The sequence below is a fragment of the Macrotis lagotis genome, chromosome 1 (assembly GCF_037893015.1).
Source record: "Macrotis lagotis isolate mMagLag1 chromosome 1, bilby.v1.9.chrom.fasta, whole genome shotgun sequence".
NCBI lineage: Eukaryota > Metazoa > Chordata > Mammalia > Peramelemorphia > Peramelidae > Macrotis > Macrotis lagotis.
Window position 1 is genome coordinate 127314404 of NC_133658.1, and position 22474 is coordinate 127336877.

At 37.9% G+C, this 22474-nt stretch overlaps 1 protein-coding gene across 1 annotated transcript; it reads left to right on the top strand.

The window, feature by feature from the left end:
- Positions 1-10287: 10287 nt before the first annotated feature.
- On the top strand, positions 10288-20293 carry CIMIP5 (ciliary microtubule inner protein 5). The gene is made up of 3 exons (XM_074224749.1): positions 10288-10535; positions 17736-17775; positions 20102-20293. Exons 1-3 carry the CDS (start codon positions 10288-10290, stop codon positions 20291-20293), a joined length of 480 nt encoding a protein of 159 aa, XP_074080850.1.
- Positions 20294-22474: the final 2181 nt, after the last annotated feature.

Sequence of the window (22474 nt, forward strand, 5' to 3'; positions counted from 1 at the left end):
TGGTAGAGAAAGAACTGGAGCTGGCAACTGAAAACAACCCCTGTGGAAATACAACTCCCTCACTACAGTCTGTGAATCTGGGGAATGAGGGGAAATGGAGCTAGTGATGGAAAAAGGTCACCAAGGAAGCTGTGCCATCAATGATGGAGCTGTGTTTCTGTTGGTGCAAGAAGATAGAAGGAGAAAGAAAGTAAAAGATTAAAGATGAAATAAAATTCACAACCTACAGAGAAAAGACAGCACCTTCAGAGGGAGAAGTTACAAGGATTGGTTGAGAAGAATGAGAATAAGGTTATGGTCAATGAAGGATGAAGAACAGGCAATCAAGATGAAGAACAATGGCAATCAAGCATTCAGAATGATTGTGGTGGGGTGGGTTTGATGGGTGGAAGCAGGTTAATCAGTGAGAAATGAGTTTAGATAGATTATCTCTGGTAGAGTTAACTGAGAACTGGAAAGTTGGGGTAGAGTTCTGAATGGATAGTGTATAAGAAGGGAAAAGGTAGGCTCAAAACTCAATGGAAGCACTCCAGCAAGGCAGATCCTAAGGAAGTTTTCCTTGGCCACAGATGGTATCTGCCTGGGGCTTAGAAGAAATTTTGCATTAATTAGGGCTCTCGAAAGAGTTATGAGTTGGGGAAGCTGGGTGGTGCAGTGGATAGAGCACCACCCCTGGAGTCAGGAGGATCTGAGTTCAAATCCAGTCTCAGACACTTAATACTTACTTAGCTATGAGAACTTGGGCAAGTCACTTAACCCCATTGCCTTGCAAAAACCAAAAAAAAAGTCATGAGCTTCATAAAAAAACAAATGAGCAAGGCACCTACATTGATTCTGAAATTAATGACATTTGTAAGATGGTCATTATTGGTAAAGCATTCTTTTAGCCATCCCCTCCCCCACTATAACTCTCATTCTAAGATTGCATTCCCTAGCTGATAACCACCCAAGGTTCAAAATACTCTGTGGAAATGACTTACATGGCAATATGTTTTTCAAGACTCCACATGAATAATCTATGTCAAATTGCTTAGACTCAAAATTTGAAAAAATTGTTAAAATTTTTTTACATGTATTGGGGAAAAGATTTTAATATTAAATAATGAAGAATATGCAAAAAAAAAAGTATTCTGTGGCTCAATGTCCTTAAAACTATAAGTTTATATATAGGTTTACTCATCTTTCCCAGTTGGTACAATTAGCTCAAAGGAAAGGGATTCACTGAAATGGAATAGCATTAAGAGTAATATTGAGGGGGCGGCTAGGTGGCACAGTGGATAGAGCACTGGCCTTGGAGTCAGGAGTACATGGGTTCAAATACGACCTCAGACACTTAATAATTACCTAGCCATGTGGCCTTGGGCAAGCCACTTAACCCCATTGCCTTGAAAAATCTAAAAAAAAGAGTAATAATGAGACTTGCAAAAATCTAAAGCAACAACAACAAAACTGATTATTTATTGGTTATTTATTATTAATCATTAGTGGACCACTATTGTCATATCAAACAGATAATGATAATAGAGGATGCAATATGGACCCTGTTCCTACCTTTTCCCTCAGTCAAGTCAATACAATCCCAGAGAACAACCCAAACACAGGTAATATAACAGTGGAAAACATTGAACTAGGAAATAAAGTTCCTATTCCTACCATTTACTTCTATTGTGATCTAGGAAAAAGTGCTTTGTGTTTCTAGACCTTAGCTTTCCTACTTTTAAAAATGAGGAGTTTTAACTAGATGATTTCCAAGGCTCCTTCAAGAGCAGTCCTTTGATCATAAGTGTTTGCTTTTGATCTGAAATTTTGCCCTTTTTCAAAAGATTCCAACACTGCCATTCAGGGCCTCTTTTAACTCCACACTAGCAACTTGGGGGGAGGGAAGTTTTTAGTCTTATGATTGCCCATCACTGAGAAGTCAAGAATCTTGCCCAAGTTCCCACAGCTAGTCATTTAACCAACTACATCCATTTCAAATTCTCCAATTATAGATGTTTTATTTGATCACATCCTAGAATTTTGCAATGTTATTGAGCTACTCAAAAAATAGAATGAACTTCAAATGCCATGTTGGAGTGAGGTGAACATTCAATGACAGGGCAAAACAAGAAATGAGGTTCCCAATTGCCATTTGCCCAATTCCCAATTGCAATAGGACCTGTCTTCAAACTCTTCTGTAATTTCCACCCCCATATTTCTTTATCATGAGGATTTTTCACTTTCATTAAATGCCAGCACTTATTTTCTCCTACAGAAAGAACATAAAAGGCAAGTAGATACAGACAGTCCCTATCTAATGGCCTCTAATTTTAGACAGATATTTTCAGTGGGCATATGATACTAAGTCCCTACTGTCAGTTGTACTAAGTACCTGCAGCCAAAAGACTCAGAGGAACTGGATTTAGATTCCAGTTTTACCATTACTAGTTGTGTAACTTTGGATAAAACACAGTCCTCTGGGTCTTGGCTTCTTCATTTGCAAGATGGAAAACCTATATTTCTAAGTTGTTTTCTATTTCAAAGATCCCGTGATATGAAACATCATAAGTCACCATCGAACATGTGGACAAAGAGAGTAGACAATGAGGCCACGGGGAAGATAGGATTTCAAAGGTCATAATCAATTTAGTTTCAATATAACTGGGATTTTGGGGGACTACTCTGACCCAATCTGGCAAGAACAGGTTCACTCCTCACAGACATAGCTACTACAACTTTCAGTGTGTTAGAAGTTTCCTTTTAGGAGGTTATTTTCATAGCACTAACTCATAAGCCCCCAAAAGAGAGCTTCCTTAACAATCAGCCAACAGACTAAACTCTTTAATAAGGGTATTTTCTCAAATGACACAACCAAAAAAGCAGTTTACAAAGCATTCAAAAAGAAAAGGAACACAATCTTTCACAAATGCACAAAGCCTAAAGAAGAGAGGAGAAAGAACTTAAAGTAGAACAGTAGTGAAGCACATGGAAATACATGTGACTAAGAAAATCAGACCTCCATAATTTCAGGGCCTTCATATCCTTTTTTTTTTTAACAGGCACCTCCTACCAAGCTTTTCTCAGTTAAATTCCTTGGGCTCCCCTGTCAGTGAGCAGCTACAATAGATTTTATCACCTTCAACAACTACTGAGTTGGGTAGTATTGCACTAACTCTCTTTGATTGCAGTGTTGAATGTTCTTTTCTTTTTCAGAATCAAATATTGATTTGAATAAAACAAATATACTTTTCTCCTTGATGAAACTATTGATGAAGAGTGGTAAACCATGTGGTCAGGAATCAAATTCCCAAAATCCTTTGATACTCTAAAAGACAGAAAGAATACTTGGGTTTTACGCCTTTTATTCTACAAAGGAAAATGGCTGAATAAGAAAATGATTTTGATAACACATGTTTCCTATAACTTTTTTTTTACCAAATCAGCCTAGAATTAATTGAGAATGTACTCCAACTGGAATGTCACAACTACACCATGAATGCAATTGAGTAATAAGGGAACTGGGGGCATCATGGAGACAGTCTGAGAAGAAAATCTACCCAAACTGGGTTTATTGGAAGTTTAAAAATTGTTTTCACATGTAACTTTTTTAGTTTTGAATAAGACCTATAGATCTAGTTTAACATGTTCATGTTTTAACTGTTCATGTATAACCTATATGAGATAACTCACTATCATAAGGATGGCAGAGGGAAGGGAGAAGAGAAAAATGTGGGACTCAAAATCTTACCAAAAATGAAGGATCCATGTAATTAGAAAAAAATAAAATTAAAAATAAAATCTCATGCCAAAGAGAGTTGACTTCTATGGGATTTGGGTTCAAGTATTTGATGAAATCAGGATGTGAGGTGATCTTCAAAATCTGTAAAGTAATATTAGGATGGATATCAAGCATCATGGAAACTAGAGCCCTGATGATACCTTGACAGTAACGGGAGTAGCTTCTGGCCACCTCTGTTCATGAAAAGGGTAGCCATGGCAGGAAAGATCATGTGTAGGATCTCCACAAGGACTGAGGCAACACTGTTGGTTTGGGGCGGCTAGGTGGTGCAGTGGATAAAGCACCAGTCCTGGAGTCAGGAGTACCTGGGTTCAAATCTGGTCTCAGATACTTAATAATTACCTAGCTGTGTGGCCTTGGGCAAGCCACTTAACCCCATTTGCCTTGCAAAAACCTAAAAAAAAAAGACTGAGGCAAGACTGTCATCCATAAGGCTGGCTTCTGAAAATCTAAGAAATGACATATGAATTGCTAGGTTCTACACCTTTGCAAGATGAAATACCTAGTCCACATCATAACATTCATTCAATTCCCACTGCTGTTCTTGATCTAACCAGCACAGAAATCTCACTATTGTCATCACTTACTTTTTCCTATACTTAGAAGATTTCTTGGGTGGTAGACAGCCTTAGGTACCCAATGTAGCCATGTCATATACAATCCTAGGATGCTAGTAATGACCATCAGCTGCATACCTTGGACTTCAAGAAGGATATTTCTGATCTATGTATCAGAATGACAAGAGAAGTGACTGTAGGCCAGGTCAGTCAGAAGTGGACCCTCCCCACCCCCCTCCCACCCCCATAAGCTTCCATATGTGCTGGATCCAACTACCATGACGAAGTCATTAAAACAAAAGAATGCTATTTAGAGTAGGAGGCTAACATTCTTTGGAACCTTATCTACTGTACAGCTGCTTGATACACTTCCCATAACAGCCTCCAGAGTCAGTACAAACAAGTGCTCAAGGGAAACAAGGAATCATCCAGGTAGAAGAGACCAGCTCCAGCCTGTTGAAGTCATAGGATGGCTAGATAGCTGTAGCTCAGGATGAACAGAAGCTGAGGGGATGGAGGGGAAGGGAAGTTAAACAGCAACAAACCTTGCCTGTCCTGTCCCTAAGGTCATATTCTTCACTCAGTTCCAGAATGTCCTAGACCTCTGTCCAAAACAATTCAGCAATGGTTGCATCACCTCAGCTTCTAAGGCACCAACTAGTTCCTGATTTTTGCAGCCACTAACCAAGAGCTAAAAGATATGTTCAACTGGAGCACTATCATGCTCTTTCACCTAGGATTGGTGTCTCTTTGACTCTTTCAAAGTCACAGCTCTGAGGTTCATTACCTTCTGAATGTGGGAAAAGTCTAGCCTTCTCCTGTTCAATAATCCTTCCTTTTTCATGGCTCTCAGGCAGGGACTCTTCCTTGGCTTATGATGATGATACCAATTCAAAGGTCAGTTATGCTTCCCAAATTCCTTTTGTGTTATTATGCAGATAATAGACTAGGGACAAAGGTAAGAAGTTATTTGTATCCGAGTCAAGATTTTTGTCTTGACTAACCTCTTCAAAAGCAGTTGAACTATACAAGCCTCAGACCTCTTTTTAATGTGTGAAATATTTATTTTCCATCTAAATGTTTTTCCATTTACATTTTAACTTAGATTTAACTTTTTAACTTTGCTTTAACTTTTTGCTACCTTTTAATTTTGCTGTCTCACAGCTACCCCTAATCTTTCCTCCAATTAGAAAACAGATTATCTAAATTTATATTCTGGTTAATTTTTTCTTTTAATTAATTGGTCTTATTGGATTATTTTAACACATAAAAATAAGTCTTACTCAGTCTTTGAACTGACTGAGGAGTCTACTGACCTATTTATTATATGTGTTTTGCTAATAAATTGCATAGCTCAATTATAATCCTTAGTTACTATCTACCACAAAGCTCAGACTTAACTATGGTAAAACTATGGAACTTTTAAATTTCTTATCCCACATATTCAATCTGTCATCATGTCTTATTGATTTTAACTCCATAGCATCTCTCATATGCACCCCCTTCTTTCCTATGACACAGCTACCATGTTTTTGCATGCCCTCATCACAATGGACCATTACAATAGCCTAATGTGGTTTCCCTCCCTCAGAATCTTGACCCCCTCTCTACCTTTCCAGTCTTTTCCTTCTTTCCCTTACTTTCCCTTCTATGATCCAATAACACTAGCCTCCTTCTTACTTCTTACACAAAACTGAGATTATAACCCAGACATTCTGACTCCTGTACTAGGAGTTCTCCCAGACATATATGATGTCTCTTTAAATTGATTTTTGTTATTGCACATACCATCTATTACAGAAAATATTAAGAAATGAAGATTTTCTCAACCTAGTTTTGATCTCCAAATTTCTATTTTACCATTTTCTGACTTCTGATTGGGTATTCCTTCATATATAAAGACAAACTAGTTGCAGAAAATTATTGTTCTTGCTTTCAGGCCTTATCAAATCATACTTTATCCCTCTGTGTCCAGATTTCCCCCTCTTTTAACTCCTCTTTCACATACCTTCAATCTTTCCCCATCCACTAATTATATTTCTTTTGCCTACAAATATGCATGTCTCTTTCATTCTCAGAAAACCCTCCATCTCCACCATGTTCCCTCTGTTTCTCCTTCTATCTCTCCTTAACTCCTTGAAAAAGTCAACAAAAACTGATGCCTGTACTTTCTTTTCCCTCTCACTCTTCTTAACTCTGTGGTTTTCAGTGTCATCATCAAACTAAAACAACTCTCTTTGAAGTTACCATGATCTCTTAGTTAGCAAATCTAATTGCATTTTCTCAACATTCAATCTGCTTGACCTCTCTTGAGCTTTTACACTATCTATTAACCTCTTCTCCTTGATATCCTCCTTTTCCCTAGGTTTTCATATCAACTGGTACTCCTTCTATCTATCTGATCACTTCTTCATCCCTTTATTGGATTTTCCTCCATTTCATATCTATTAACTGTGGGAGTCCCCCAAGATTCTGTCCTGAGTCCTCTTTTATTCTCCCTCTAGTCTATATTATTTCACTTATTGATATCATCATCTCCCATGGATTCAGTTATCATCTCCATGCTGACAATTCTCAAAATCACCTCTCTATGAATTTTAAGTCTATCATCTCCAATTGAATCTCTCATACTAGATGGTCTATAGACAACTTAAATTCAACATGTCCAAAACTGAACTCCAGTATCTTTCCCCCCAAACCCACACCTATTCCTAATTATCCCATTATTGTCAAGAGCATCACCCCAGACACCCTGGCTTACAAGCTAAGTACTCAACTCTTATCTCTTTCTTATCCCACATATTCAATCTGTCATCATGTCTTACTGATTTTAACTCCATAGCATCTCTCATATGCACCCCCTTCTTTCCTATGACACAGCCACCATGTTTTTGCATGCCCTCATCATCTCATTCTTGGACCATTACAGTAGCCTAATGTGTGGTTTCCCTCCCTCAAAATCTTGACCCCCTCTACCTTTCCCTTACTTTCCCTTCTATGATCCAATAACACTAGCCTCCTTATTTCTTACACAAAACATTCCATTTCTTGACTGTATTTTCACTGCCTTTCCCTAGGTTGCCTTTATCTCTCTCTCCTGACTTCTGTCTTCCTTCAGGTTTCAGCTAAAGTCCTACTTTCTTCAAGAAGTCTTCCCTCTAAGATTATCTCCATTTGTCCTGAATAGATCCTGTTTGTTCACAGTTTGTTTATTGTCTACTTCTTATTTGGAGGGGGTTGTTTCCCCCTCCCCCACACTTTGCTTTGTATCCCCAGAACTTCCCACTGTACCTGGCAAACAGAAAACACTTAATAAATAAATGCTGGATTTTTTTTTTATCAAATCTCTCATATACATTTGATAGCCAGATTTTTAAATAATGATAAATATGCTTAAGGCTAACAACCATTTCCCAAGAGATAAGTGATCAAAGTGTAAGAAGATTTTTCAAAAGAACTGCAAAGTATTTACAGCCACATGGAAAAATACTTTAAAACCCTAATAATAAGAGAAATTCAAATCAAAACAAATTTAAAGTTTTATTTTGCACACTAAAAACTGGCAAAGATGACTAAAAAATGGCAATAGTCAATGTTGCAGGAATTGTAGAATGAAAGGGTGTGTTAATACATTGTTGCTAGAGTTGTGAGATGTAACCATTTTGTAAATAGTTTTTTTTAGAAATATGTACTCAAATGAAGTGACTAAAATATCCATTCCCTTTGAAACAAAGACTCCATTATTAGGCTTATGACCCAAAGAAGCCATTGATAAGGAAAAAGTTCCCAAAATATTCCAAAATATTTAAGAACTGGAAACAAAGTAGATGCCCATCAGTCGGAGAATAACTAAAAAATAAATAAGGTACATGAATGTAATAGAATACTATTGAGCTGTAAAAAAAATGATTTGTATGATGAATACAGAATTATGGGGTATTGACTAGAATTGGAATATAAATCTCCCTTGATCACAATGGCCCAGTTGGAGCAGAAAGATCCATATTTAGAGGTTATGATTATATAATCAAAGCTGGATGTGCAATCCTTCCTTATTTGGGCATGGAAGCAGTTACATACCTTGTTTATTGTTTGTGATACTTATACAAGCTTCAGATTTGGCATGATGCTGGTATTGTTCTAGGCCCCTATAACTGTCAAGGCTAGGAGGCAGACCATGCAGTCAGAACTTACATTGCCCTGCTTGCCATGAGCAAAGACAGCAAAGAGGAGCTAGCTTGCAGAGTGAAGCAACAGGAACTGATAAGCAAACCTGGGTTCTGCAGATTGAAATAAATGTGAACTTGATTCTGCAGCCTCCCAATGCCAAGACTGTACAATAAAAAGATATAAATCTTTCCAAGCCTTCTCAGCATTGCTTTTGTCTCTCTAAATAATGAACCCAGGAAGCAATGAGGATGGGATTTGTTTGAACCATCTTTCTCCCTCCTTTAGATAAAAGCTTAACAGGATTTGTATTGGACTTACATTTAAAATGGCTCAAATTGGCAGGATTTGTTATCCAATCATTTTGAAAAGATATATATGAACTGATGTTGAGTGAAATAAGCAGAGCCAAAATAATAATATTTACAATAACCATAGCAATAATATAGCAATGTAAATGGAAAAAAACCATCATATACCAAAAAAATCAAAAATGAAATGTAACAAAATTATAAATATCAAGCAGGATTCAAATGAAGAGATATTGAGAGGACATACTTCACCCATACCTTTGGAGGTAGGAGGTCCACAGGTATTATACATTATACAAGTTTTCAGACTTATTCAATGTATTGATCAGTTCTGCTGCATTTTTCTTTTCTTTTTCTTTTTCTATTTTTTTTACTTTAAAAAATACTATTTGTTAAAAGGATTAGCATTCAAGAATCGGGAGGAGGAGAGATACTGAGGATAACTATCATAATGTAGGAATCAGAAGGCATAAATCAAAACTTATTTTAAAAAGTAAAATAAATATCCAGTGTTCCTGATCATTTCCTTTAATCAAGTGGTCATTTGGGGAAGGAATGGTTCTTATATAAAGGTGAATTAATTGCTTTTATATCTTGAAAATGAGATCTTTATCACAGACACTTCTTACAAAGAAGAAAGGATCTGTGATTTAGTAAGTTTAGCAAATGTAAAATGTAGATAATTGCCTGAGTTTCACAGAGGATATTAGACCTGAAAGTAGGTCTTTCATATTCTTAATCTAGAACTTTCTGCTAAAACTTTCTTTCTCTCCCATACTGTGATAATACACTGCAATGTTTGACCTGTGATAAAACACTGGCCACCCAAGTTGAAGAGCTACAGTGGGCCATTGTCACTACAATCTGGATTTCCCTACTTCCAATGCAATGTTACTTTGAAGATTCTTAACAGAAGCTCTTTACACATATGGGAAGAAAATGCTGCACTGTTTGTAGAAAGAAAGCTCTGTTATGTTCTAGTAAAGGACCCATGAGACAGAAGGAGCCAGTTCCTTAGGGCTAGCATGGGTTTCTGGTCCATTGCTAGTGAATATTCATGAGCTTGTCTGGTTTCTAGGGGCAACAGTAAACATACAGGGGCAACCCTTGCATTGATGAGCACTCACTATCCCAAGCTCCTGGACAAAGAGGCAGGACCAAGATACCTCTCCTGGCTCAGCCAGTAAGACCTGAAAAAGAAGGTAGAGGCCATCAAGAAAAGCTCATAATTTACAGAGGGGAGTTCTGTCCTGGCTCAGATTAGAGTAGATGGTCTGGGTAGGGGACACTTCCAGTTCTCAGATCCTGTGATGGGGATCTCATCAGGGGCTCAGCTAACTGGTGCAGAGTTAGAAAATGATCAGCAAAGAAGCTAACTTTAACCTTCCTCAATGCAGGTGATTCCATCACCAGAAGAGGGTACCAGATACTAGAAGCATTCTCTCACAGACACTATAGACTAAACATATTCAGAATGAGGAACCCTCCACCAGCATTCCAGAGGACCACATTGGCCGACCACAGGCAACAATCTCCCAGTCCTTTTGACCCAACCTTGGCCTCAACTTCTCTCGGAAGGATTCCAGTAAGTATCAGTACACTCAGGACCCAGGGGGCCCAAGACCGGGAGGCTGAGCAGGCTGCACTGCAGGCAAATCAGGTCCATCAAGACAACCTGTGGAGGGAACTGCTGGAAGCTGAGCTCAGGAGCAACAAGCGCTGGTAAGTTCCCCTTCTCATCCTCTTTAGGCAGCCTAGCTGCCTTCTGTATCTTCATCTTTTTCTGGGTCTTAATAAGCTGCTTAGGAAATTGCAAAGCAAGAAGATAACATTCAAAGCCCCCATCCTTGCCTGCTGCAGGTCCTCCTGCTTCATTTCTGCCTTTCAAAGTTTCTGTCTTCCTTTGAGGCTCTGCTTAGTACCAGTTCCTTCAGAAAGTCTTCCCTGATCTCCACCCCACCCACCCCTAAAGCTGTTAGTGTTAGCTCCCACTTCAAAGTTCTATTGGCCTTTGGAAGTGTTGTATCCCCCAATAGAATGTGTGATGATGATGATGATGATGATGATGATGATGTTTGTCCTTCATTCTTGAAGAAGACCATAGCATCAGGGATGTGATGCCATAACAAAGCAAGTGAATTGGATTTGAATGAAGGGGTGCTATGCAAAGTCACCAGCTTTACTTTCTCCTCCAGTGCAATCTGCATCCAGTAGCCATATATAGATCAGGTCCTGGATTCGAGGCAATCAGGGTTAAATGACTTGCCCAAGGTCTCACAGCTAGTGTCAAGTGTCTGAGACTGGATTCAAAATCCCATCCCCTAACTCCAGTGCTCTATCCACTGCACCACCAAGCTGCCAAATACAGTAGAATGTAAGTTTGGGAGGGAGGAGGAGTGTCTCATTTTTGTCCTCATGCCCCCAAGACTTTGTATGTAAAAGCTCTTTGATACAGCTTTATAGAACTGAACTGTTTAAGCATTTAAATTACAGGATGTTAGGAGAAGAGTTGAGAAACTGACTATGGGACTGAATGTTAGAATTGGAGGAAACTAGAATAGAGAATTTTAGAACTCTAGAATTATGAGAGGGACTTAGAACATAGAATGCTAGAACTGTGTAGACCTTAGAATATAGAACTTGTATAGACCTTAGAATAAAAAATATAAAACCTGGGAAGAACATGAGATATCATGTAGTCAAACCTCAGGTTGTTGTTGTTTGGCCTTCATTCACAAAGAGATCCAATAACATCAGGAAGGTGATGCTAAAACAAACAAGAAAATTGGGTCAAACTTCATGTTTACAAGTTGAAACTAAGGAGAAAATGAGGTCCAGAGATGAACAATGAGACCTAGGATCATACAATTATGGTAGAACAGGATGAGGACTCAAGTTTTCTGATATCCAGGCCAGCACAATACTAATTTTAATTTTTTTCTCATAAGTTTGGTTTTTCATCTTAAAGTTCAAAATAGGGAAGTCTAGAGTGTTTAATAGTTCTTGTAAGTAAGATTGATGCCTCAAAAATAACTTTGCTTATTTTTTTTGCTTCATTTTTTTATCCTACCAACTCTAGGAGGTGCTTATGATATGGTTATAAGAACCTTTGATTTTCAGTCAGGAAACCCCCCCCCCAAAAAAAGGGAAAAATTCTCCTATTGTGAGAATGTGTCATTCCCACTTCTCTAGATTATATAGTTTACAAAGCCTTTTCCTCAGTACAAGGATATGGGGAAGGGGCGTGGGAGGTGTGTGTTGGGTGTGTGGACACAGGTGTGGGTGAGTGTAGGTAGGTGTGGATGGAGGGGTGTGAGTGTATGTGCATGTGGATGTGAGCATTATCATCCAGATTTTACATATGGGAGAATTGAAGCTCCAGGAGTTAGATGACTTGTCCAGGGTCAAGAAATTAGCAAAATAAAACTGAAACTTGAAACTCACGTCTTCAAAATGCACTAACTGGTCATTCACTCAACAGATAAACATTTATTAACCTAGCCAGTGCATTTTCTTACAGGGTCTTAGACCATTTGGCAAGAATTCAGTTAGAATCCAAGGTCTGACACTTTTCTACTTGTGTTACGTTGGGTTTTTTTTTTGTTTTGTTTTTTGCTTTTTGCAAGGCAAATGGGGTTAAGTGGCTTGCCCAAGGCCACACAGCTAGGTAATTATTAAGTGTCTGAGACCAGATTTGAACTCAGGTACTCCTGACTCCAGGGCTGGTGCTTTATGCACTACGCCACCTAGCCACCCATTACCTGTCTTACTTTGGACAAGTCAATCTCCCCCTCAAACTTCAGTCTTCCTAGCTATAAAATATGAGGTATGTCTTTCCCTTCCAGATTGATTTTTTTTTGTACTAGATTAAAGAGGTCATTCTTTGTCTCATTTTCTTACCATGCCTTAATCACTAAATGGGTATGACCTCAGTCAGATTGGGACCTGTTAAAGATCCTAGTTTAAAAAGGTCAAGCTCTCCTACTGTATCCAGGACCATCTCCAGTCTTCCTGATTATATTTTGCCACTGGACTCAGATGGTTCTGGAGGAGAAAATGAGACTGGTGACTTTGCACCGGTCTCCCTCACTTAAATCCAATTCACTTATATGTCATGGTATCACATCTCTGATACCATGGTCCTCTTGGAGAATGAAGGACAAACAACATGCCCTTCTACAATTCTATGGTCTGATGTGCAATTCCATGCCTCTCCTGAAAGGAGATACTGAAAGTCAGTGAAGGAAGGTTAAGGTGGACGAAGGAGAAAAGCTAAGAATATGTATCCAAGAACTAGCATGAAATACAGAAATCAGTTACCTTTTTTTTTTACTGTCAAAATTCCCTGCTAATTCAAAGTCCATTAAATTTTGTGGAGAAAGCATTAAATTTGTCACCAAAGGACCAGAGTTCAAACCTTGATTTTTATAACCAGTGTGATCACTTAGGCAAGTTACTTCTCCTATCTAGGCTTTAACTTCCTTAGTTCTAAAAAAAAGGGGTGGGAGGTGGGGTGGACAAGATGCTCTCTGGGATCCCTTCCAGTTCCAAAGTTCAATATATTAAACCTGCAATCCTTTTTCATCCATGAAAACCAGAAATTTCAACCTCCTTGAATTTTTCTTCAATTATCTAGTATGTATTTGTTAGACTTCATTTGGGAAAACAGATTTTTTTTTAAGTATGTAAGAAGAGTTAGTTCCATACAAATGTAATTAATTAGTGGCCTAATCTTTTAATAAGATGACAGGCAGGGGAAGTCTTCACTGTAATTTAATTTAGTATATAAATACAAAATATCTTAATAAAATGCCATTTTAATTCAATGCAATAACCATTCATTAAGGACCTATTCCTTGCAAGGCATTGTTCTGTGGAGAGAGACAAAGAAACAAACACATTGCCTTCAGTGAAGAAATTTATGTTCTCCTAGGGACATCCTTACTTACACACACAAAATATATGGTAATTTGGGAGCTAATAACTGGAGAGTTTGTAGAGCTCACAGACAACCTGACACCTCACTTGAGCTTTAAAAAAAATCTAAAGATGCTTGAGGGTACAGCTGAAAAAAGAAATGCTTCCCAGTATGGGACAGAGTTCCTCCTGGTGCTGAGAAGTCTTTTGAAACAAGGAGTAGCTATTAGTTCTTTAGCTAGAATACAAAATGTTCATGAAGGTATATTGGAGTCAGATCACAAAGAACATAATTACCAGGTCAGGGGTATTGAGGTATTACAGTAGATAGAGCACCAGCCTTGAAATCCAGAGGACCTGAGTTCAAATCTAGTCTCAGGCAATGACTAGCTGTATGACCCTGGACAAGTCACTTAACCCTGATCACCTCAAATCAACCAACCAAAAATAAATAAATAGATAAATAAATAAATGAATGAATGAATGAATGCCAGACTGGAGGTCATAACAGGGAACTACAGAAGCTTTTTTGGTTGGTCCTTGTCCTTTATTACTGAAGAAGACCAAAATGAAGATGATTTTTAATGTCTGTATAGAGTATATACTGAGAGTGGAAAATTGATTAGGAAATCATTATAAGGGTTGATGTGAGAGCTAATGGAGACCTGAACTAGGGAATAACCATGTGAGTTGAGATAAAGGGAGAGATAAAAGAGATGTTGCAGAGGCACACATGGTAAGACAGATAAGGGGAATGACAAGTATAAGGTGATGTTCATGTTACAAGGCCTAGTGGATGAGAGAATGATGGTGTCTATATCAGGAATTGGGGATCTTGAAGGAAGGGGAAGTTTAGGGAGAAAGATGAATGCATGCAGCTTTGACTTGAGTCTACCCACAACTAAATCAGAATCATCAATGAAACTTAAGACATTTTAAAATGTAGGTAGGGGTAGGTTTACTTTTTCTTTTTTTGGTTTTTTTGCAAGGCAATAGGGTTAAGCTCACATAGCTAGGTAATTATTAAGGGTCTGAGGCCCAATTTGAGGTTAAATCCTCCTGACTCAATGGCCAGTGCTCCATCCACTGCACCACCTAGCTGCCCCAAGGATTTACTTTGAAAGACCAAAGAACTGTGATCAAAACAGCAGCAGATCAAAATTTCAATTCAATGATGAAGAAATGTACCTCCTGTCTCTTGTCAGAGTAGTTATGGACTAGAGGTACAGACTGACATAACCAATTTTCAGACATGGCTAATGTGTTCATTTGTTTTTCTTCATTGATTCTACATATTTATTACAATGAAGGGCTTCTTCCGAAGAGTGGAGGTGGAGAGCAATGAGGGTTAGTGGGAAATGGAAAATGATAGACACTAAAATGAGTACCAAAAAATTTGTAATTGTACAGAAGGAAAAAAGAAGTAGAGAAGGGGGTACACTGAAGGCAATTTTATTACTGCCTGATTAAATTAAATATTTCTCTATCTGATCTATCATCTTTGTCTGTCTACACATAGCTATACAAATATATGATATGTATCTGTGAGTATGTGTATCTATATACACATCTACATACTCACATGTATACAGAGTGAGTCTGTGAGTAAATGTGTATAGACACACACACACACACACACACACAAATACATATACATGCACAAAAGTCCCAAAAGTCTTAGTGAATTTTTGAGCTGTTTGGGCTTAAATATCCTATATATTTGTGTTCATGCATACCTCTGTGTGTGTATATATGTGTGTGTGTGTGTGTGTGTGTGTGTGTGTGATCATATACATATGATGTAACAGTGACACAAGCAGACGACACTTCTGACAGTAGTTTCCCATGGAGGGAGAAGTTTGGGAAACCTGCTTTGAAAATCATGATATGGGCCCCTCTATCCCATGAAGAGAGAGGTTTGCCATTTTGTTAAAATATCTTAATAAAAATCATTTTAATCACTTTGGACTAAGTATTCTCCAGTCATTTATAACAATTTGGGGGCTCATCTGTGATCTTAATGTAAATCTCTTTACCTGGTATTTTCCAGGAAGAACAGAAGAAAATAATGCATGCAAATGGCTTGATTTCAAGCCCACTTTCTTGGTATTCTTTGCTGGGGAAATATTTCAGAGATTCCTGGGAAGATTGGCTGGGATTTGGAGCCAAGAGTGATTAAGATGTCTGGGAGTAGAACCACCACAGTAAGAGGCAGATCTCAAGGGTGGCATTACTGGCCAGAACCACCCTGGACTGACTGAGAAGTCTTCCAGGTGGGAGATCTATCCTGAAGGAGAGACCAGGGGATAATAGGGTGTCCCAAAGGAGGGAGGGGGACTTAGGTTCCCTCTCCAGGAACTTCCCCAAAATCTTAAAGGGGAAAAGTTGCCTCCAGACTTGAGGGGCAAAGGAATCACATGGTCGCTAGCTGGAAGCCAAGGAAGCCAAAAGAAAGCCAATTGGATCTAGTCTGATGTATGAGTGAGTTTGAATGTTCCCGAGAAGGAGTGTGTGTGTTTGTTCTATGCCCTGTCTTGTGTAAGTGCTCTGTGTTAGTTATTTCTGGGTCTGGGGACTCAACTTAAGTTTTAAATTGTGGGGGAGCTGGGAGTTGAGTTTCAGAAGGTGGGGGAGGAGGAAGCAAGTCTGCAAGCAAGTCTGCAAGCAAGTCTGCAGCATCCCCCTCTAGAGCTCAGCCCCTCCTTCACTGAGGCAGTAGCAGCTGTGCTGGTGTGTAGAGTTAGAGAGAAAAGGGGAGGGGGACTCTTAAAGAGAAAAAGCTGTGCTTTGGGGAGAGTTTGGAAGAGAGAAAGAGCTTCTAAGGGAAAGATTGAGAAGTTATAGTAGGGAAGATTTCTCATTCGTATCACTGGGAAAGATCCCATGTTTTCTCCCTGGGTTGGGGGAAGGGCATGGTAGGACATGAAGTGGTCTTGGACATGTGGCAGTCTTGATCCCATCTGCCATCTTGTTAAGACTTGAACTCTTTACTGAGTTCAGCTGAGGAGTGCCTCACCCACCTGTGGAGGTGGGGTGGGCAAGAGACTTCAAAGTACTTAAAACCACACAGGTGTGATATGTGATTGGGAAAGGAAGAAAATATAAAATCCTGGGGTTAGGAGTCACATTTATTTGAAAGGAAATCATGTTTAATAAATGTCCCTGCTCTGACCACGTGGCCTGAGTGATGACTCTCATTGCTTTTAAGGTTTCTGAACTGTAGTTTTGGGATACAATAGAGTTTGAAATCTCAAACTAATTTGGTTTTAAAAGAGGAATATTAGTGTTGCTATATTCTGACAAATTTTGTACAGAATGGAAAGAATTAAACAACCTAGATTGTTAAATTAGTTTGAGATTTCAAACTCTATTATATCACCTTTGGGGTTAAAGGAAAGTGAATTGGGTTAACTAAGAACATTATGATATGATTAAATATATCTATGTTTAGCATAATTATACAGGTAGAGCCTATATTAGATTGCTTTCTGTCAGGGGAGGGGGAAGGGAAGGGAGGAAGGAATAAAACTGTAAAACTCAAAATCTTATAAAGAAATAATTGGTGAAAAGTACCATTGCATGGTTGTTGGAAAACCATATAAATAAAAATATTTTTTAAAAAAGAAATCAATCATGACTACATGTAATGGGACTAGCTTAGACAGACAGCGAGATATGAATAGAGATAAATAATAATTTAATAATAAAATTATTTTATCAATCATTTAATAATTATTTTATTGTTTATAATTTATCATCATTGTTTATTTTTTTGTTTTTATTTGTTTTAATTTAATTATTATTTTTATTGGTTAATTCATTATTTTATTAAATTAATGATAAAAGTTATTTAATAATAAAAATATGATAATAGATAAATAATATAGAGATGAATAATAACAGAGATAAAAGATATCACTGGATTATTTCAATGAAGGGAATTATAAAAATTAGAAATAAAAATATCTTGCAAATTTATTCATATAACTTGTTTTTTCTTCCCAGGATTGAAAATTGGAGTTTTTTGAAAGACTACAATCCAATGGTGAGATACATTTGTGTATGGTAGTATTTTCTATTTAAATATCTTCCTCTAGATTGGCATAATGGAATGACGGTCATGGTTCTTGATGACCATGCCATCAGAGCTAAACTCAAGCTAGTCCCACCAAACTGTAAGGATCTAGAGTACTGGCCTCATGACAGACAGACTGCTTCTGCTGTCCTAGGACCTTCCTGGTCAATTGAATCAAAAATAGGACATTCAAGTAGACACTTCATAAGCACTTAGTAAGCACCATGTACGAGGCATTATGAGAGGCTTTCAAGATCCAAAGGCAAAATTCCATTGGGTTTTAGAGCTCAGGAAGATTGTTTACATCTGTGGAATACAGAGTGGATACAACTACATAGCTTCCAAGCATGTTAAGACTTTCTCCAGTGGAATGGGTGAATGAGAACAATTTCTTCCACTGGTCATGAAGGGGGCTGGAGCTGGTGCTGTGGCGCAATCAAGGCTTGGTTAGACATAGACACAAATAAGGTCATCCACTGCACCCCAAGCCATCACCAGTCATTTTGACTTTTTGTCTTGATGATGGACTTCAATGACTGGAAGAAAGAGCAAGGCATTAATGACTTTGCACATTTAACTCTGCCTCATTTAAATCCAATTCAGTCATAAGTCAAAACATAAGTTCATCACTTCATGATGCCATTGATCCTCTTTGAAAACAAAGGACAACTCTGAAGAAAGAAAAGTTGTTCTTGGCCCTTGGGTATCACCTCTAGGCAGGAGGTTCACCATCTGGAAACATTTCATGATGTCTCAAGTTTGGGATGCTCTCTTCCTTTTCAAATCAGTCTTTACATTTACCTGTGTGCTCATCATACATTTAGAATAGAGGAAACTGTTGTGCAGTAGACAGAAACCTAAGCTTAGAGTTAAGAGCACCTAGGTTGTCATGGGTTCAAATCTGGATTCTGATATGGTGACTTGCCACATTTAGAACTGGTGGAGGAATGACCATTATCAGTAGTTCCCTGTGCTGGTAAAATCTTAAAACTTTGAAGTAACCTTCACATATTTGTGTGCACACTCAGAATCCCCTGAATTCAATATGAAATGTTTGAAGGTAGGGATTGCTTCATTTTCATGTTTTGTTTCCTCAGCAATTACCTGTGCTTTTCACATAATAGATACCTAATAAAATTTTACTGAATTAAATTTAATCACTATTGTGGGTTATTTATAATTTTAAAAGGGGCAAACAATACTTTATTGCTATAAAATTACCCTGGTCTATCACTACTCTGTCAAAAACCTGTGAATACTTACCTCACTGGGTCTTAGGAAGAAAGTGATATGAAAAGCACTTTAAAATCAGTTTCCTTGGTGGGGCGGCTAGGTGGCATAGTGGATAAAGCATGGGCCTTGGAGTCAGGAGTACCTGGGTTCAAATATGACCTCAGACACTTAATAATTACCTAGCTGTGTGGCCTTGGGCAAGCCACTTAACCCCGTTTGCCTTGCAAAAAAAAAAAGCCTTAAAAAAAAACCAAAAACAAATAAAATCAGTTTCCTCTATGTACACATTCTTTTAAAAAAAAACATTATTTCATCAAAACAGAGAGTGTCTGGTGAGGACCTTCCTTGACCAAAACAGATCTACCTTTTCTTCTGCAATTTAGAGCCTGAGAGATTTACTCCATCACAGAGAGGTTCAGAAGCAAGACTTGAACCCAGGTCTTCTGGATACAATGCAGCTCTTTATATACTAATCCACAGGAAGCATGGTAGCATAGTGGACAAAGAAATGAGCCTGAAGTCCTACAGACCTGAGCTCAAATATGGCCTCAGATACTAACTAGTTATGGCAAGCTGAACTAATCACTTAATTGCTACCTGCCTCAGCTTCCTCAACTATTCAGTCCTTATTTATTACTTCATTAATTTATATAAAATTGTAATTTCGATGATTGATTTATCTTCCTTGTGTAGCTTTTTTCAAGTTCCACTAAAATCTTATCTTCAACAAGAAGCCTGTCTATTTAAATATCTTATTTTTGATGCAATTGGCCAGGAAGGTCCTTGGACAGCAGAATTACAGCCTGACTGTGAGGATCAAGTGAGATAATAATTTTAAGTATTTATTTAGCACAGTTCCTGCTGATAGCAAGTGCTTGATAAATTCTTGTTCTCTTTATGACTCCTTTAAGCACTTATAAATATTAGCTGCTATTTTTCCTTAATATTGCTGTCATCTTCATAATGCCAAAATGCCACCTGATTATATGTGTACATATGCCATGCCAACATCTAGTTTCAAATATTTTGTGTAATTTATATAAAATGTCATTTTCTTTTTCAGGGTAATAAAAAAGAGCACCCAAAGCTACCAGAATACATCTCTTTATTTTCAGACATAGTTCCCAATACAGCTAATCAAGTCATTGGCAGCAGAGTAAATACAGAATTAGGTAAGAAGATAGCAGGCATGGATTTCTTTTTTGCTAAAAATAATCGGAAGAAGAAATTTAAGGATGATTTTCAACCCATCTAGAATTCCAAAGAAATATTGAATATTCTTCTTTAAGTGTGCCTCAAGCTTAAGAGGAAACTAATGATGAAAAACATATTAATGGAGAACAACATTTTCACAACCAGTTTTATCAAAGGAGCTATCAGTCCTTCTGAGCTGTTTCAAAGATGAACTCCAAGGAAACAACATGGAATCATGGTAAAGCATTAAAGCTGGCAGGAATTTCACTGACCATTGAATCCAAACATCTTGTTTTATAGAGGACAAAACAAGACACAGAAAAGGGAAATGATTTGTCCAAAGTCACTCAGTAATTTAGTGGTTTGGCAGGAACTTGAATTCCCTGACTCCCAGTCTAGCTGACTTTACATCACAACTGACTGCCTCTGAATTAATTCTTGCCCATGAAAGCCTTTTGCAAGAGATGCATATTTCTTTTGTATAAGTTTTCAAGGGGATTATTAACTTGATCTTATTACTGGCAAAGGTGGAGTGTAGGAGGATTGTTTTCTGGTTCCTGGGGAAAAGTGCTATTTTTGCCATTGGAAGATTTGGTTGTTCCATTCAAGATTGCTTGGCAACCTTTGGTTGCCCCCCCCCCGCCCAGGCATTGCTTAGGAATCAAGCTAATTCTCCAGTGTCATAATGAATTGTCCCTGTGTGTTTCATACAAAAGACATGAAATAAGATCTGGAGTCATCAAGAAAACGAATCATGGGACTCCTTTCAGAAGTTTTAAACAGTCTTCAATTGCTTTTAAATGGTAGTTACAATGGATGCCTTATCTATGAAGCTCTCAGTCTTGTGCTGCCTTCCTGGTAACATTCTGCCAGGTTACCTAACCAGCTTGGAGAGTGGGCTTGCATAAGTATGCCAAGGGCAAGCTGATGCATGTGGGAGCAGGTGGGGGAGAGAGGAGGAGAAAGCAAGGAAGAGTACCAAAATGGAAAAGGAAATAAGGCTAGGGACACCTGTGAAAGAGCCATGACAAAAATGCTAATCACAGCTTCTTTGCTTCTTTGTAATTCCAACACCATTTATTTATTTAACAACATTTATTAAGTTCTGACTGTGCTAAGTATAGAAGAGATGGTTTGGGGTGGGCTGGGGGGGGATACAATGTTTAGATAAAATTGCCCCCACCCTCATACAATACCCAAGAACTCTTTATCTTTTTAAAACACTATAATGAGTGCTCTACCACTAGCCCAGAGTTCAGGCTTTTACCTAGCCACTCCTTCAGTGCCCAGTCCCCTTAACTCTGTAGAGTCTATAATCCTGTCTTCCATCCCTAGAGCCCAATGACATTTATTAATTTATATAAAGACTAATTTTGACAGTTGCTCTATCTTTCTTGTGTGGTTTTTTTCAAGTCACACTAAAATCCCACCTTCAACAAGAAGCCTTTCTTGATCACTTTTTTAAATTTATATTTTATTTTATTTTTCCAATTACAAGTTATAAAAGTTTTTCAACATTCAACTATTTGCCTATTTATAACACAATTTTCTTCCATCCTCCCTCCTACCACCTTCCCCTTATGGTGAACATCGTACATTTATCTTTGCATTTAACACATTTATATATTAGTTCTTTTGTATATGAAGAATTAGGACTAAGGGAAAAGAAAGAAAACCATGGGATAGGAAGGAAAAACATAAGAGAAATTTTTAAAAAGTGAACATAGAGTTCATTCAGATTCTGGTTTTTTTTTCCCCACTTTATTTTGTTCCTTATTTGGCCTGATATAAATGACTTTGATCACTCTTAAAGCTAGTGCTTCCCACTGTTATTTTCTGTTTATACTGTATTTAGCATTTTTTGTCTACAGTTGTTTGCACAATGCCCTCCTAAAATTAGACTTGAACTTCTAAAGAACAGGTATTGTCTTTTTGTCTTTCTTTGTTTCCTCAGGCTTATCACAGGGCCTGGCATACAATAGACAATAAATGCGTATTGACATTTATTGACAGATACATGTTATGTATCTGTATATGCAACAAGAATATCAAGAGTATTGGTTGGACTTGACAGTCCAATACTGGAGGTATGACACAAGTGGGCCAGTGGCTTCAGGCCTGGTTTGAACAGAGTATTTGGAAATAATTCTGGATCATTTCTTGACAATGAACTCTATCAAGACCATAGAACTGCATAGAATGCAATGTGGTTAAAAAAAAAACACAACAGAAAAGTTTTGAA